The sequence below is a fragment of the Cherax quadricarinatus genome, chromosome 68 (genome assembly GCF_038502225.1).
Source record: "Cherax quadricarinatus isolate ZL_2023a chromosome 68, ASM3850222v1, whole genome shotgun sequence".
Taxonomy (NCBI): domain Eukaryota; kingdom Metazoa; phylum Arthropoda; class Malacostraca; order Decapoda; family Parastacidae; genus Cherax; species Cherax quadricarinatus.
Window position 1 is genome coordinate 8,590,000 of NC_091359.1, and position 16,439 is coordinate 8,606,438.

Below are 16,439 nucleotides of genomic sequence, written 5' to 3' on the forward strand. Positions count from 1 at the left end.
AAACTGCACTACACATATAATTAAGGACTTGAGGAAACAGCTGTTAAACATTTCAAAAGTTAAAGAGTGTAAAGATTTTAGAGCGCTTGATGCTAAAGTATCACGTTTTAATTTATATGAAACCACCAAGTTAACAATGGTTCTGTCAAGTGACAACACTGTAGCAGGTATTGAACATTTGAACATTAAAAGGCATTACAACAAACATAAATATGGTTTTTGCGGTCTTTTTTCTTGGTATACAAGCGAAAATTTTTTTTATTAAGGAAGTAAAAGGAGTACTGTATTGGTGATAAGTTAGGTAAGATTTGTCAGTAAACAGTACAAGTGTTTCCTGACACGGGTCTTATTCATATGACCCGCAGCTGGAGCTTTTGGTCATCTGGCTGAGGCCTTCCGCTGGCTTACCCCTCCACCTCTTTAAAAATTAAGGATATAATTATAACCATTAGATGACTTGCCTATTTTTTGGTGATATATTAAATTTTGTGTTGACATTGGATCTAGAAATATCTCCATGGCGCGACACACTAGGCAACAACTCAAACGGTACAAACTTATTAGAAAGGTTAAAAGTATTATTAATACAATGGAAAAGCCTGCACAGCACCTGGAGAATGGTAGACAATGATGTTTGATCCCTAGGAAGAAGTCGATCCAATTCTTCGAGAAATACTGTACTCTAGAGACAAAAGCGATACTTACGAGGCCTCAACTGACGCATCGTTGAGGAGGATTTCTCTCATCCTCATGTCAGGCTTTGTTGGGGCACTCTCTGAAGGTGAAGTGGAGGACACATTTGAAGAGGAAGAAGAGATGGCTCCTTCTGTGACTGTGATCTGCACAGAAGAGATCCCCGGGTCTGTTTCCGATACATCAATCTTCACTAAATTCTCACAACCTTCACAGGGCTGTCAGGAAAATTAATTATATATATATATATATATATATATATATATATATATATATATATATATATATATATATATTTTTTTTTTTTTTTTTTCGACAAGTCGGTCGTCTCCCACCGAGGCAGGGTGACCCAAAGGGAAAGAAAATCCCCAAAAAGAAAATATTTTCATCATTCAAATAAATATATATATATATATATATATATATATATATATATATATATATATATATATAAATATACATATTTTTTTTTCAACAAGTCGGCCGTCTCCCACCGAGGCAGGGTGACCCAAAAAAGAAAGAAAATCCCCAAAAAGAAAATACTTTCATCATTCAACACTTTCACCACACTCGCACATTATCACTGTTTTTGCAGAGGTGCTCAGAATACAACAGTCTAGAAGCATACACATATAAAGATACACAACATATCCCTCCAAACTGCCAATATCCCAAACCCCTCCTTTAAAGTACAGGCATTGTACTTCCCATTTCCAGGACTCAAGTCCGACTATATGAAAATAACCGGTTTCCCTGAATCCCTTCACTAAATATTACCCTGCTCACACTCCAACAGATCGTCACGTCCCAAGTACCATTCGTCTCCATTCACTCCTATCTAACACGCTCACGCACGCTTGCTGGAAGTCCAAGCCCCTTGCCCACAAAACCTCCTTTACCCCCTTCTCTCCAACCCTTTCGAGGACGACCCCTACCCCGCCTTCCTTCCCCTATAGATTTATATGCTTTCCATGTCATTCTACTTTGATCCATTCTCTCTAAATGACCAAACCACCTCAACAACCCCTCTTCTGCCCTCTGACTAATACTTTTATTAACTCCACACCTTCTCCTAATTTCCACACTCCGAATTTTCTGCATAATATTTACACCACACACTGCCCTTAAACAGGACATCTCCACTGTCTCCAACCATCTCCTCGCTGTTGCATTTACCACCCAAGCTTCACACCCATATAAGAGTGTTGGTACTACTATACTTTCATACATTCCCTTCTTTGCCTCCATAGATAACGTTTTTTGACTCCACATATACCTCAACGCACCACTCACCTTTTTTCCCTCATCAATTCTATGATTAACCTCATCCTTCATAAATCCATCCGCCGACACGTCAACTCCCAAGTATCTGAAAACATTCACTTCTTCCATACTCTTCCTCCCCAATTTGATATCCAATTTTTCTTTAACTAAATCATTTGACACCCTCATCACCTTACTCTTTTCTATGTTCACTTTCAACTTTCTACCTTTACACACATTCCCAAACTCATCCACTAACCTTTGCAATTTTTCTTTAGAATCTCCCATAAGCACAGTATCATCAGCAAAAAGTAACTGTGTCAATTCCCATTTTGAATTTGATTCCCCAAAATTTAATCCCACCCCTCTCCCGAACACCCTAGCATTTACAACCATGGTGACATTACACATCCCTGTCTAAGACCTACTTTTACCGGGAAGTAGTCTCCCTCTCTTCTACACACCCTAACCTGAGCCTCACTATCCTCATAAAAACTCTTTACAGCATTTAATAACTTACCACCTATTCCATATACTTGCAACATCTGCCACATTGCTACTCTATCCACTCTTATCATATTTTTTTTATCACACTGGCCGATTCCCACCAAGGCAGGGTGGCCCGAAAAAGAAAAACTTTCACCATCATTCACTCCATCACTGTCTTGCCAGAAGGGTGCTTTACACTACAGTTTTTAAACTGCAACATTAACACCCCTCCTTCAGAGTGCAGGCACTGTACTTCCCATCTCCAGGACTCAAGTCCGGCCTGCCGGTTTCCCTGAACCCCTTCATAAATGTTACTTTGCTCACACTCCAACAGCACGTCAAGTATTAAAAACGATTTGTCTCCATTCACTCCTATCAAACACGCTCACGCATGCCTGCTGGAAGTCCAAGCCCCTCGCACACAAAACCTCCTTTACCCCCTCCCTCCAACCTTTCCTAGGCCGACCCCTACCCCGCCTTCCTTCCACTACAGACTGATACACTCTTGAAGTCATTCTGTTTTGCTCCATTCTCTCTACATGTCCGAACCACCTCAACAACCCTTCCTCAGCCCTCTGGACAACAGTTTTGGTAATCCCGCACCTCCTCCTAACTTCCAAACTACGAATTCTCTGCATTATATTCACACCACACATTGCCCTCAGACATGACATCTCCACTGCCTTCAGCCTTCTTCTCGCTGCAACGTTCATCACCCATGCTTCACACCCATATAAGAGCGTTGGTAAAACTATACTCTCATACATTCCCCTCTTTGCCTCCAAGGACAAAGTTCTTTGTCTCCACAGACTCCTAAGTGCACCACTCACCCTTTTCCCCTCATCAATTCTATGATTCACCTCATCTTTCATAGACCCATCCGCTGACACGTCCACTCCCAAATATCTGAATACATTCACCTCCTCCATACTCTCTCCCTCCAATCTGATATTCAATCTTTCATCACCTAATCTTTTTGTTATCCTCATAACCTTACTCTTTCCTGTATTCACCTTTAATTTTCTTCTTTTGCACACCCTATCAAATTCATCCACCAATCTCTGCAACTTCTCTTCAGAATCTCCCAAGAGCACAGTGTCATCAGCAAAGAGCAGCTGTGACAACTCCCACTTTGTGTGTGATTCTTTATCTGTTAACTCCACGCCTCTTGCCAAGACCCTCGCATTTACTTCTCTTACAACCCCATCTATAAATATATTAAACAACCACGGTGACATCACACATCCTTGTCTAAGGCCTACTTTTACTGGGAAATAATTTCCCTCTTTCCTACATACTCTAACTTGAGCCTCACTATCCTCGTAAAAACTCTTCACTGCTTTCAGTAACCTACCTCCTACACCATACACTTGCAACATCTGCCACATTGCCCCCCTATCCACCCTGTCATACGCCTTTTCCAAATCCATAAACGTCACAAAGACCTCTTTAGCCTTATCTAAATACTGTTCACTTATATGTTTCACTGTAAACACCTGGTCCACACACCCCCTACCTTTCCTAAAGCCTCCTTGTTCATCTGTTATCCTATTCTCCGTCTTACTCTTAATTCTTTCAATAATAACTCTACCATACACTTTACCATATGCCTTTTCTAAATCCATAAATGCAATAAAAACTTCCCTACCTTTATCTAAATAATGTTCACATATATGCTTCAATGTAAACACTTGATCTACACATCCCCTACCCACTCTGAAACCTCCTTGCTCATCCGCAATCCTACATTCTGTCTTACCTCTAATTCTTTCAATTATAACCCTACCGTACACTTTTCCTGGTATACTCAGTAAACTTATTCCTCTATAATTTTTACAGTCTCTTTTGTCCCCTTTCCCTTTATATAAAGGGACTATACATGCTCTCCGCCAATCCCTAGGTACCTTCCCCTCTTTCATACATTTATTAAACAAAAGTACCAACCACTCCAACACTATATCCCCCCCAGCTTTTAACATTTCTGTCATGATCCCATCAGTTCCAGCTGCTTTACCCCCTTTCATTTTACGTAATGCCTCACATACCTCCCCCACACTTACATTCTGCTCTTCTTCACTCCTAAAAGATGGTATACCTCCCTGACCAGTGCATGAAATTACCGCCTCCCTTTCTTCCTCAACATTTAAACGTTCCTCAAAATATTCTCGCCATCTACCCAAAACCTCCATCTCCCCATCTACTAACTCCCCTACTCTGTTTTTAACTGACAAATCCATACTTTCCCTAGGCTTTCTTAACTTGTTTAACTCACTCCAAAATTTTTTCTTATTTTCATTCAAATTTCTTGACAGTGCTTATTCCACTCTATCATCTGCTCTCCTTTTGCACTCTCTCACCACTCTCTTTACCTTTCTTTTACTCTCCATATGCTCTGCTCTTCTTATAATACTTCTGCTTTGTAAAAACCTCTCATAAGCTACCTTTTTCTCTTTTATCACACCCTTTACTTCATCATTCCACCAATCACTCCTCTTTCCTCCTGCCCCCACCCTCCTATAACCACAAACTTCTGCCCCACATTCTAATACTGCATTTTTAAAACTATTCCAACCCTCTTCAACCCCCCCACTACTCATCTTTGCACCAGCGCACCTTTCTGTCAATAGTCGCTTATATCTCACCCGAACTTTCACCTCCCTCTTACTTGTTGTTGCCACCTTCCTCTTTTCCCATCTACCTCTTACTCTAACTGTAGCTACAACTAAATAATGATCCGATATATCACTTGCCCCTCTATAAACATGTACATCCTGGAGCCTACCCATCAACCTTTTATCCACCAATACATAATCTAATAAACTACTTTCATTACGTGCTACATCATACCTTGTATATTTATTTATCCTCTTTTTCATAAAATATGTATTACTTATTACCAAATCTCTTTCTACACATAGCTCAATAAAAGGCTTCCCATTTACATTTACCCCTGGCACCCCAAATTTACCTACTACTCCCCTATAACATTTTTACCCACTTCAGCATTGAAATCTCCAACCACCATTACTCTCACACTTGATTCAAAACTCCCCACGCATTCACTCAACATTTCCCAAAATCTCTCTCTCTCCTCTACACTTCTCTCTTCTCCAGGTGCATACACGCTTATTATAACCCACTTTTCACATCCAATCTTTATTTTACTCCACATAATCCTTGAATTAATACATTTATAGTCCCTCTTTTCCTGCCATAGCTTATCCTTCAACATTATTGCTACTCCTTCTTTAGCTCTAACTCTATTTGAAACCCCTGACCTAATCACATTTATTCCTCTCCAGTGAAACTCTCCCACCCCCTTCAGCTTTGTTTCACTTAAAGCCAGGACATCCAGCTTCTTCTCATTCATAACATCCACAATCATCTCTTTCTTATCATCTGCACAACATCCACGCACATTCAGACTTCCCACTTTGACAATTTTCTTCTTCTTATTCTTTTTAGTAATCTTTACAGGAAAAGGGGTTACTAGCCCATTGTTCCCGGCATTTTAGTTGACTTTTACAACACGCATGGCTTACGGAGGAAAGATTCTTATTCCACTTCCCCATGGATATAAAAGGAAAAGTAATAAGACCAAGAACTATTAAGATAAAATCAAAGAAAACTCAGATGAGTGTGTATAAATAAATGTGTACATGTATGTGTAGTGTGACCTAAGTGTAAGTAGAAGTAGCAAGACATACCTGTAATCTTGCATATTTATGAGACAGACAAAAGACATCAGCAATCCTACCATCATGTAAAACAATTACAGGCTTTCGTTTTACACTCACTTGGCAGGACGGTAGTACCTCCCTGGATGGTTGCTGTCTACCAGCCTACTACACTAAATAAACATATATATATATAAATATATATATATATATATATAAACATATAAATATATATATATATATATAAACATATATATAAATATATATATATATAAACATATAAATATATATATATATATATATAAACATATAAATATATATATATAAACATATATATATATATATATATATATATAAACATATATAAACATATATAAATATATAAAACATATATAAACATATATATAAATATATAAACATATATATATATATATAACATATATAAACATATATATATAAACACATATATATATATATATATATATATATATATATATATATAATATATATGTTTATATATATATATATAATATATATAACATATATATATAAATATATAAACATATATATAAATATATATATACACATATATATATATATAAATATATATATAAACATATATATATATATAAATATATATATATATATATATATATATCTATATATATAAACATATATATATAAACATATATATATAAACATATATATATATATATAAACATATATATATAAACATATATATATAAACATATATATATAAACATATATATATAAACATATATATATAAACATATATATATAAACATATAAATATATAAACATATATATATATATATATATATATAAACATATATATATATATATAAATATATAAACATTATATATAAATATATATATATATATATATAAATATATAAACATTATATATAAATATATATATATTTTTTTTTTTTTTTTTTCCAACAAGTCTTTCAACAAGCTTTCGTGACTACTCACATTATCAAGGAACTATGATAGTTCCTTGATAATGTGAGTAGTCACGAAAGCGCTTGGAATTTCTCTATTCTTTCAGAGTGGTTGTTTTGCATATTTTGAAATCACCTGTTTACTGTGATCTTATTGCATGTATAATATATATATATATATAAATATATATATAAACATATATATATAAATATATATATAAACATATATATATAAACATATATATAAATATATAAACATATATAAATATATATATAAACATATATAAATATATAAACATATATAAATATATATATAAACATATATAAATATATATATAAACATATATAAATATATATATAAACATATATAAATATATATAAACATATATATATATATATATATATATATATATAAATATATATATATAGATATATATATATATATTTTTTTTTTTATTTTTTTTTTCAACAAGTCTGCCGTCTCCCACCGAGGCAGGGTGACCCAAAAAAGAAAGAAAATCCCCAAAAAGAAAATACTTTCATCATCATTCAACACTTTCACCACACTCGCACATTATCACTGTTTTTGCAGAGGTGCTCAGAATACAACAGTCTAGAAGCATACACATATAAAGATACACAACATATCCCTCCAAACTGCCAATATCCCAAACCCCTCCTTTAAAGTGCAGGCATTGTACTTCCCATTTCCAGGACTCAAGTCCGACTATATGAAAATAACCGGTTTCCCTGAATCCCTTCACTAAATATTACCCTGCTCACACTCCAACAGATCGTCAGGTCCCAAGTACCATTCGTCTCCATTCACTCCTATCTAACACGCTCACGCACGCTTGCTGGAAGTCCAAGCCCCTTACCCACAAAACCTCCTTTACCCCCTCTCTCCAACCCTTTCGAGGACGACCCCTACCCCGCCTTCCTTCCCCTATAGATTTATATGATTTCCATGTCATTCTACTTTGATCCATTCTCTCTAAATGACCAAACCACCTCAACAACCCCTCTTCTGCCCTCTGACTAATACTTTTATTAACTCCACACCTTCTCCTAATTTCCACACTCCGAATTTTCTGCATAATATTTACACCACACATTGCCCTTAAACAGGACATCTCCACTGCCTCCAACCGTCTCCTCGCTGCTGCATTTACCACCCAAGCTTCACACCCATATAAGAGTGTTGGTACTACTATACTTTCATACATTCCCTTCTTTGCCTCCATAGATAACGTTTTTTGACTCCACATATACCTCAACGCACCACTCACCTTTTTTCCCTCATCAATTCTATGATTAACCTCATCCTTCATAAATCCATCCGCCGACACGTCAACTCCCAAGTATCTGAAAACATTCACTTCTTCCATACTCCTCCTCCCCAATTTGATATCCAATTTTTCTTTATCTAAATCATTTGACACCCTCATCACCTTACTCTTTTCTATGTTCACTTTCAACTTTCTACCTTTACACACATTCCCAAACTCATCCACTAACCTTTGCAATTTTTCTTTAGAATCTCCCATAAGCACAGTATCATCAGCAAAAAGCAACTGTGTCAATTCCCATTTTGAATTTGATTCCCCATAATTTATATATATATATATATGCTTAATATGAATTCCTTGTATGATTTACCATTGTTCATGTCAAATAATTAAGTAATTTAAATTTACAGACAAACCCAGTAAAAGAATTAAATTTTGATATTTTTATCCTACTGTTTGTCTGTATTAACTAATAACTATTATGTTTCTTGAGACTTGCTGAGAAATGAAAATGTTTTCTTACTGCGAGAAGTTATCATCAAAATACAGTAAACCTATCAAGCAGTTAAATACCACTTTCTGGATATTTGTTTTTAATGGCGTCAGAAAAATCATACTCAAAATCACTATTAAAAAAAAGCAGAAAATTGCCTATGTCCATAGAAATAAAAATTAAGTGAGATATATGGGACAATTAGCCGGACATCAGTTCAGCACCCTGAAATGTATAGAATATCAGGGTGTTATAGTCACCTAAAAGTGATGTGAAATGAACGATTTTAATCTAGTTACTGAATGAGGAAGAATCTACTTTTACTGACCCTGGGCAAAGTTTGTACACTTACTTGTTAACAAGTGTGATCTTATCAGACTGATGCCCGAACAGTATAAAAAATATTCTAGACTGGGTACCAAATACAAATGATGATTTAGTATCCGTATATGCTAATATGAGATGGGCTCAGTTTAAGTGATCTGAGTCACACTAGTCCTGTAGCTCGATTGCTAGTGCACTCAGCTCACACACTGAGGTCCGGGGGTCGACCCCCGGTACGGCTGGAAAACATTATATGTTTCCTTAAGACACCTGCTGTATCTGTGCACCCATCAGTAAAATGGGTACCTGGGTGTTAGCCGACTGGTGTGGGTTGCATCATGGGACAAAACTGACCTAATTTGCCCGAAATACTCTGCATAACAAGCGGTTTTCTATATAGTAGTATGTCATGTCAGCTAGGCCTGTATACCTCTTAATTTACAGAGTGGAGACATTAGTTTTTAAGTTTATTATGATTGGTGAGCATGGACAACTGGTCTCAAATGGAAACACGTCTTAATGTTTTCCAGCCGTACCGGGGATTCGATCTCTGGACCTCAGTGTGTGAGCCGAGTGTGCTAGCAATCAAGCTACTGGACAGCGTATTTGTCAACAGAACTGGTAAACCACAGCCTAATCTTATTTTCATAACCATCACAAAGCTTAAGCATAAATGGAAAATAACTAAATATAAAGTATGAAGCAAAGTGGACCAGTTATGTATATTACCAATAAGACTAGTTCTGATAATCCCTGAAGCAAGTCAAAGTGCCCGAAGACAGGAAATCTGTAAGATCATTCAATATTCAAGCAGAACTGCAGCAGAAAACTAAAGCCAGTTTTCGAAAACTTCCATAATTGCAAATTCCTCAAGTGCGATAATTGGAATATAGCTCCAATTCATTGGATTAGCAACACTTAACCCTGGTGATGAGGTGAACAGGGGCTGATCTTGTTGAAAGCTCTTGCATTTAAGGAAACAGTAACATTATTTCAAAACGACATTAAATACAAGAGATGCCAAGCCAATAATTCTTTAAGACTCCTGTACTCCCTAGACTGGAATATTACGAAATCACAGATCAGGAGAACGCACCTAAATTATTGTGAACACCTAAAATCACTTAAATTGTCCTACAAAAAAAGGCAACAATGATATATCCTAATTTAATGGAAGGACTGGTTTCGAATCTGCACCCTGAGACATAATAAAAAAAAACTCCATGGAAAGCAAAGATACAATAAATAGGTTAAGTGATAAAAAAAAGCGCCACAAGTCATTTTAACACCTACCCTTCATACGTAATGAAAATTACTCATAGGCCTTTAACCGTCTTCAATAGAGAACTCGGCAAATTCCTTTATGCAGTTCCTGATCAGCTGGGCTGTGGACTGCGTGCAGCGAGCACCAACAGCTTGACTGACCAAGCCGTCAACTATGCCTCGGTAGAGACCAGGCTGCAAGGGCAATAACCTCCAGAATTATCAACAGGTAAACATGAAAAATAACTCAGAACTGCAATCCTTCAGCAACTTTAGATTTACAATAGTGTATAATCAAAACGTCACAACATGCACTGATGTAAGACAAATGTTTCCTTACAAACGTGTTTGCACTTTTTTCTACCGGTTGCCAGTTACATTGTTCAGGCACTATGTGAATGACTGAGCCAAAAATTCCAATCTCAAAAAGCCCTGTGGAGTGGAATGTTTAAGCAAGTCAAATGACGTAAAATATGTGGCCGGTACTATACGGTACGGTGGAGAAGGTATGGTTTCCATGCAAAATGAAACACATGAACCTCATACAAGGTTAAGAGATTGACCAGTGTTATTCAGTGCGTATGAGACAACGCACAACAGTTAGCTATACAGAAAACATAATTTGCTAACAACCGAAAAATATAAGGATCTTGTTATATCAGTCAATCAGTCATTAATATCAATGCAGGGAGTAGGAGCAACAATGCAAAACTGCTAACACAAACGAGGAATGATTATAAGTACCTTTGGGTAAAATGACAAGAAAACTCCTCGAGCATTACCCTGGCTGCTGTCTTAAAGCAAATAAAAAGGGCTACTGCAGAGAACAATGAAGGCAAGTGCAAAGCAAAATTTCACTGTGACAACATTTCACTAATTGATAAAGAAAATCATTAAATGCAAGGTGATGGAAATCGTCCCACAGTTATGTCACAATGAATAACAGAGAAAGGTTGATGAGTATGCAACACTTGCATCACACAACAATTCACAGAAGTCCAAACAATTTTGCAGTTTTGCACATTGTTATTAGATATACACGACATTTTTTTTATGCAAGATCACAGTACACACTTTTTTTTTCTCCGAGAGGAATAAAATTACACAACACTAATAAAAGTCAAAATGCAGATTTAAAACCCACCAGAAATGCACTTCGCAAACCACAGACTTCCTGTCTATAATAAGCTTCTAGAGACGGGGTCCGCCAGACAAATTAAAAAGAAATGAGAAAGAACCTAACATTCTAAAAAAAAAAAAAATAAGTACATTAAGAAAGTGTATTAAAAATCATATTATGTACCGCTTAATATTACTGCCATGCAGAACCATCTGGAAAGCCAATAGGTAAAGCATTTTTTCTAAAGCCCAACTGCAAATAACTGTGTTGTTTAGTGTTTATTTTCAAGAAATATTCATGGCTAATGCCCTATTCTTGCAATTTTTTTCATTAACAAATAATATAATGAACTTAAAATCATAAACCAACGCATTACAATTAATGAAATGCATCTGAAATGACTATTTTTGTCTACCTCAAAATGGCTTTCATATAAATTACTTCTTCACCGATACCCCATACAATATTTATTATATATCACCTTCAAATTTTCTTTTACAACTATAGCAAGTACTCTAGCATTGTATGACTTTATAAAAGAAATATTTTTAATATTTTAATTCTATCATATTTGTTTAAGTATGGCGTATGTTTATTTGTGGATACTTAAAGAATTGCGGCTTTTATTTAATCCTAAGTAGTTGATGAGGTTCTGATGTTTACTTTCAAGGGGTTGATGAGACTGTGATTATTACTCCTAAGGAGCTGTTAATGATATATTTATACTCTGTAGGGGCTGATGGGGGGAGTAATATTTAATCTCAAGGGGCTAAATGAGGATGTGAAATCTATTCTCAAGGGACTGATTATATTTAGCCCCAGGATTATGATGACCTATCATTTACTCCCGAGGGAATGAAAAAGTTGCCATATTTATTCCCAAGGGGGATGATGAGGCTATAGCACGTAATTTGTGTGTCAAACATTCAATTTTGTTCTAACATTAACATATCAAAGAAATGCATCCCTTTGCCAATGTGTCTAAATGTTTACATTATAAGGCTGATCATGCTGGCGAGCGATAAATAGGAGCTTTAAAAAAATTGCTATCAAACATCAAAATATCAGAAAGTCATAAAGATTCATAGAAATATTATATCATGAATGTTAAAACATTATCTTTTATAGCTGTAATATATAATTTGCGTAACTAGATTCTACAGTGTCACCCACTTTGGCAGTAGGACCTCCCTAGTGGGAAGGGCGAGCGGATTCTGGGGCTGCTACACGAGTGTTTGACCAAGGCAGCGCACACTGTTCCACATTGAACAATAGGCTGTTAATTCACTTTGGTTTCTACTTTTGATTCACTAAATATGAATATTTTTTTTGTTATGAGACATCTTAAGTAATCTTACACGTAAAAAAACCCGCTTAAAACATTCAAGTTCTTGCAAATATTAGTTTATATGTTTAATTTACATTTTGATGGTTTATGGTAAAATTACGTTAAATGCTTACCTCGGGAGAGCAGTTTGGTTGAGTAATATACTGTGAGCAAACTCCAAGCGTGATGTCTGAGTCATGGCAGATGTAAGTTGTAGAAATGTGAGGAGATATTTTTAGGCTGGTACAATCACTGACTGTTAGGTCCACCACAGTCGCCTCACCATCTGGTGACAGGTCATAAATTATTCTAAGTTAATCGACATAATACATCAAAAATGCAAGAAACAGGCTAATTATATTAATGCTTACATATATTTGGCCTTTCTAGGAAGGGGAAGGCACCTTGATAGTAAACAACTGTTGAAAATAAGAACCAGATATTTCCCTTCCTCACATCAAACTTGATTAACGAATCTTCCCCAGACACTAGGTAACCCTAACGGTTTTATAACTTCCTTAATACTGTAGTAATGCACACAACTTAGGACACATTTACTACTAGAATAAATAATTTAATGTTATCATACCTTCAAGTTCATTATCATCTATATTTTCTAGGGCTTCAACTTCTGATCCCATTGAACGATGTAAAGACGAGGTTGAGGAGACGCCGGAAGAGCTGTGTACAGATTCACAAGAGATATTCTTCACAGAGTGTTTATGACGACCCAATTTGCCTTGGTCATTGACAAGGTCTCGAGAGGGAGTAGGACCTTGCCCATAGTTCCATGATAGACGCTTATGTATGGATGCATCCTTGGCATTTTGTTTCTGAGTAAGAGTTGCAAAAGTATTAACATTTAATATACGAGGGACCATATTCTATAACTTGTAATATCTTACAGATTGCTATCAAGGATAGTAATTACCTTCCAATACAATGTATAGAAGAGTTCTTTTATCAATAATTATTAGTGCTTTTTCTAAAATTGTCTTGAAATTAACCGAGTTGAAATATGAACTTAATTTGAATTATTTTGACGTTACCAAAAAATCTGATTGTAGGATTTTAAATACCAAAATATTAATACGATTATCATTGTACATACATATATAAAACTAAGGGAATTATAAAACCTTTGATAAGACTTATACAAGGCTTCAATCTGCATTAACTGAAAAATACTACACATTCATGTCGTAATGTAGTACCAGAGTCCAGATTTTCCTATTTTGTTTAACAAATCAAAATCAAATCAAATCAAGTTTATTCTCTATAAGAATTACAATGCTGAGTTTACAGAATTTGGATATTGTGTGGTTTACATGTTTTAAAATATTAATTACAGAGGGGGCCACTAGAACACCTAGCATGGCTAGGCATTTCGGGCAGACTTAGATTAATTCTTAACTTTAAAATATTACAAATTATAAGGCAAGTTGGTATTATGGCTAAGTGACTAAATACTAGTTTGTGAGTTTAGCAATGTGAATGCTTTTGTTTTCGCACAGACATATTATTACAGATTTCAAAGTTAGGGATACGAATAAAATGAAAATGTAACATTATTCACGGGAATACCTTAGATATTAATGAAGTAAAAAAAAATATAATAAAAATATACCAATTTTCACAAATTTTATTGAGTCACCTCGAAAATCTTTCAATGAACCCTTTAAACATATTTTTGATCAATGAAATATAAAAAAGACTAGATATCTGAATATAAATAGAAAATAGAAAAAAATCTTTTAAAAACGTTCACGTCGGCGGCAAAAAAAAATTAATCATTATAAATTTTATCCTAAAATAGAAATATCATCATGATCGTTAAAACTTAAAATAAAAGTTCTGGGCTAATCGTATATTAATATCAGTGTAGGCTGAAAGACGCTCTTTCTCTAATTAAAAAGGAATTAAAGTTACAATAATCACCAAATCAACACAACAGTGACAACACTATAAATTGTGCAATCGGGAGAAGCAGCTTGAGTAAACTGGAAGTAAAATGAAGAATAAACACAATGAACCCTGGCTAGAATCTCGACATTCCGGTACACTTTTTAAAAGGCTTGTTGTGGAAACTTACCCACACAGCTCATTTCCACTCCAGTGTCAAATTTAAATGTTTACACTTTACTCAAAACATAGGTAGGTAAATGCATGTATATTATTAATGCTGCTTCTACCAACGAAATTAGCATTAGAAAGATCGATGCAATAATTACCTATGATTATTGTGAAGGCATTTGAATTGAAATTAATGAGCTTTTAATAACGTTCCTTCTGTTTCATCAATAATAACAGGCAATACTGAAAGTATTTTTAACCATTAAATATAATAAACTAAATAATCATGTTTTCAATATTTTTGAGTGGGTAAACAACGTTACTCGTCCCATATAAGGCTTGTTTGGGCACTTAAATGCTGAGGTCTGGCTAATCTTAACCACCAGATTTACTTCTCAACCTTCAATCAACCATCCCATCCCATCTTCCTCCAATATTCATTCTTTATGCATGATCTCAGCTGAATTTCACGATACTAAGAACCTCAGCCCACCTAGCACGTATTTACTGAGCAAACTCCACTTGTGACATTTGATTTTTTCAATACTAAAATCAGTTATGCTGACACTCATCCACCTTGAATATTATGCTCAATGTATTACATTTTACTATTTCTTTTTGAACCAAAATGTGCCTATTCTGAACAATTAACTATAATTAATCTTAAGGTGGTTTTTAAAAGTGATTCTTTGTTGCTGCAGACCCAACTACCTGTGATTACTTCACCTTTTATACCACTGTCTTCATATTAAACAGCTGCCTGTAGCACTCCCATTTTTTATAATAAATAGTTCTAGCTGTCGTTTATCATTCTAATGTTAAATTTTTAATATAACCACCTATATTTTCTATCTTATCTTGAATTTAAACATGCATAAGCTATTATCTAATTTTTATGTCCATTATTTGTCGATATAGTCAATGGGTGTCAAGTCTTTCTGATTGACTGGTCCTTCGATTATACAATTAGTGCCTGATATTGACAATATTAGAGCAATAACTATGTTATCCAATAACTTCAGGTTACCGGAAACCTAGTTCCCTGGAGTTGTAATTGGAAGAGATTGTGTGAAAAATGAAGGAACCCCCGAAGTCCCATATAAGGTAAGGCATTTAGTTTCAAGTATGAATCAGAACCAAAAATCCGAGGTCAAGGTTCGTCACACTCAAGATCACACCGCACCAAGTGTTGTGTCTGGCCTAAGAATACGCTTGTATAGCCAGGGTTTGTGACCTGAAAGTTAACTCCTATTACTTCAAACAAACTTATACATTATTAAATGGCTATCCATGATACCCATTTCCTTAATATATACAGCTGTCAAAACCATACGAAGCAGAAACCGACCAACTCTCTGAGAAAGCTTCTCCCATCCCTACTGTCACACTAACACTGAATCACTGATAATATTTTCCACGTTAATTACAGCCATCCCGAAGGATTTTGAAAAAACAAATATAAC

At 35.2% G+C, this 16,439-nt stretch overlaps 1 protein-coding gene across 10 annotated transcripts in view; it reads right to left on the reverse strand.

Moving 5' to 3' along the window:
• The window catches only part of LOC128697766 (pleckstrin homology domain-containing family G member 5), a 1,323,529-nt gene that overhangs the window by 1,681 nt on the left and 1,305,409 nt on the right, over window positions 1-16,439 (reverse strand). For 8 of the 10 annotated variants that reach the window (XM_070099652.1, XM_070099656.1, XM_070099655.1 and 5 more), the window contains 3 exons: window positions 13,493-13,736; window positions 13,038-13,189; window positions 706-911 (listed from right to left, as the gene is read on the reverse strand). In XM_070099652.1, coding sequence (XP_069955753.1) covers window positions 706-911; window positions 13,038-13,189; window positions 13,493-13,736 — 602 coding nt within the window. Of the gene's footprint in view, window positions 1-705; window positions 912-10,486; window positions 10,652-12,749; window positions 12,831-13,037; window positions 13,190-13,492; window positions 13,737-16,439 lie in introns of those variants that run through there. The other 2 variants (XM_070099653.1, XM_070099654.1) reach the window with 2 other exon arrangements.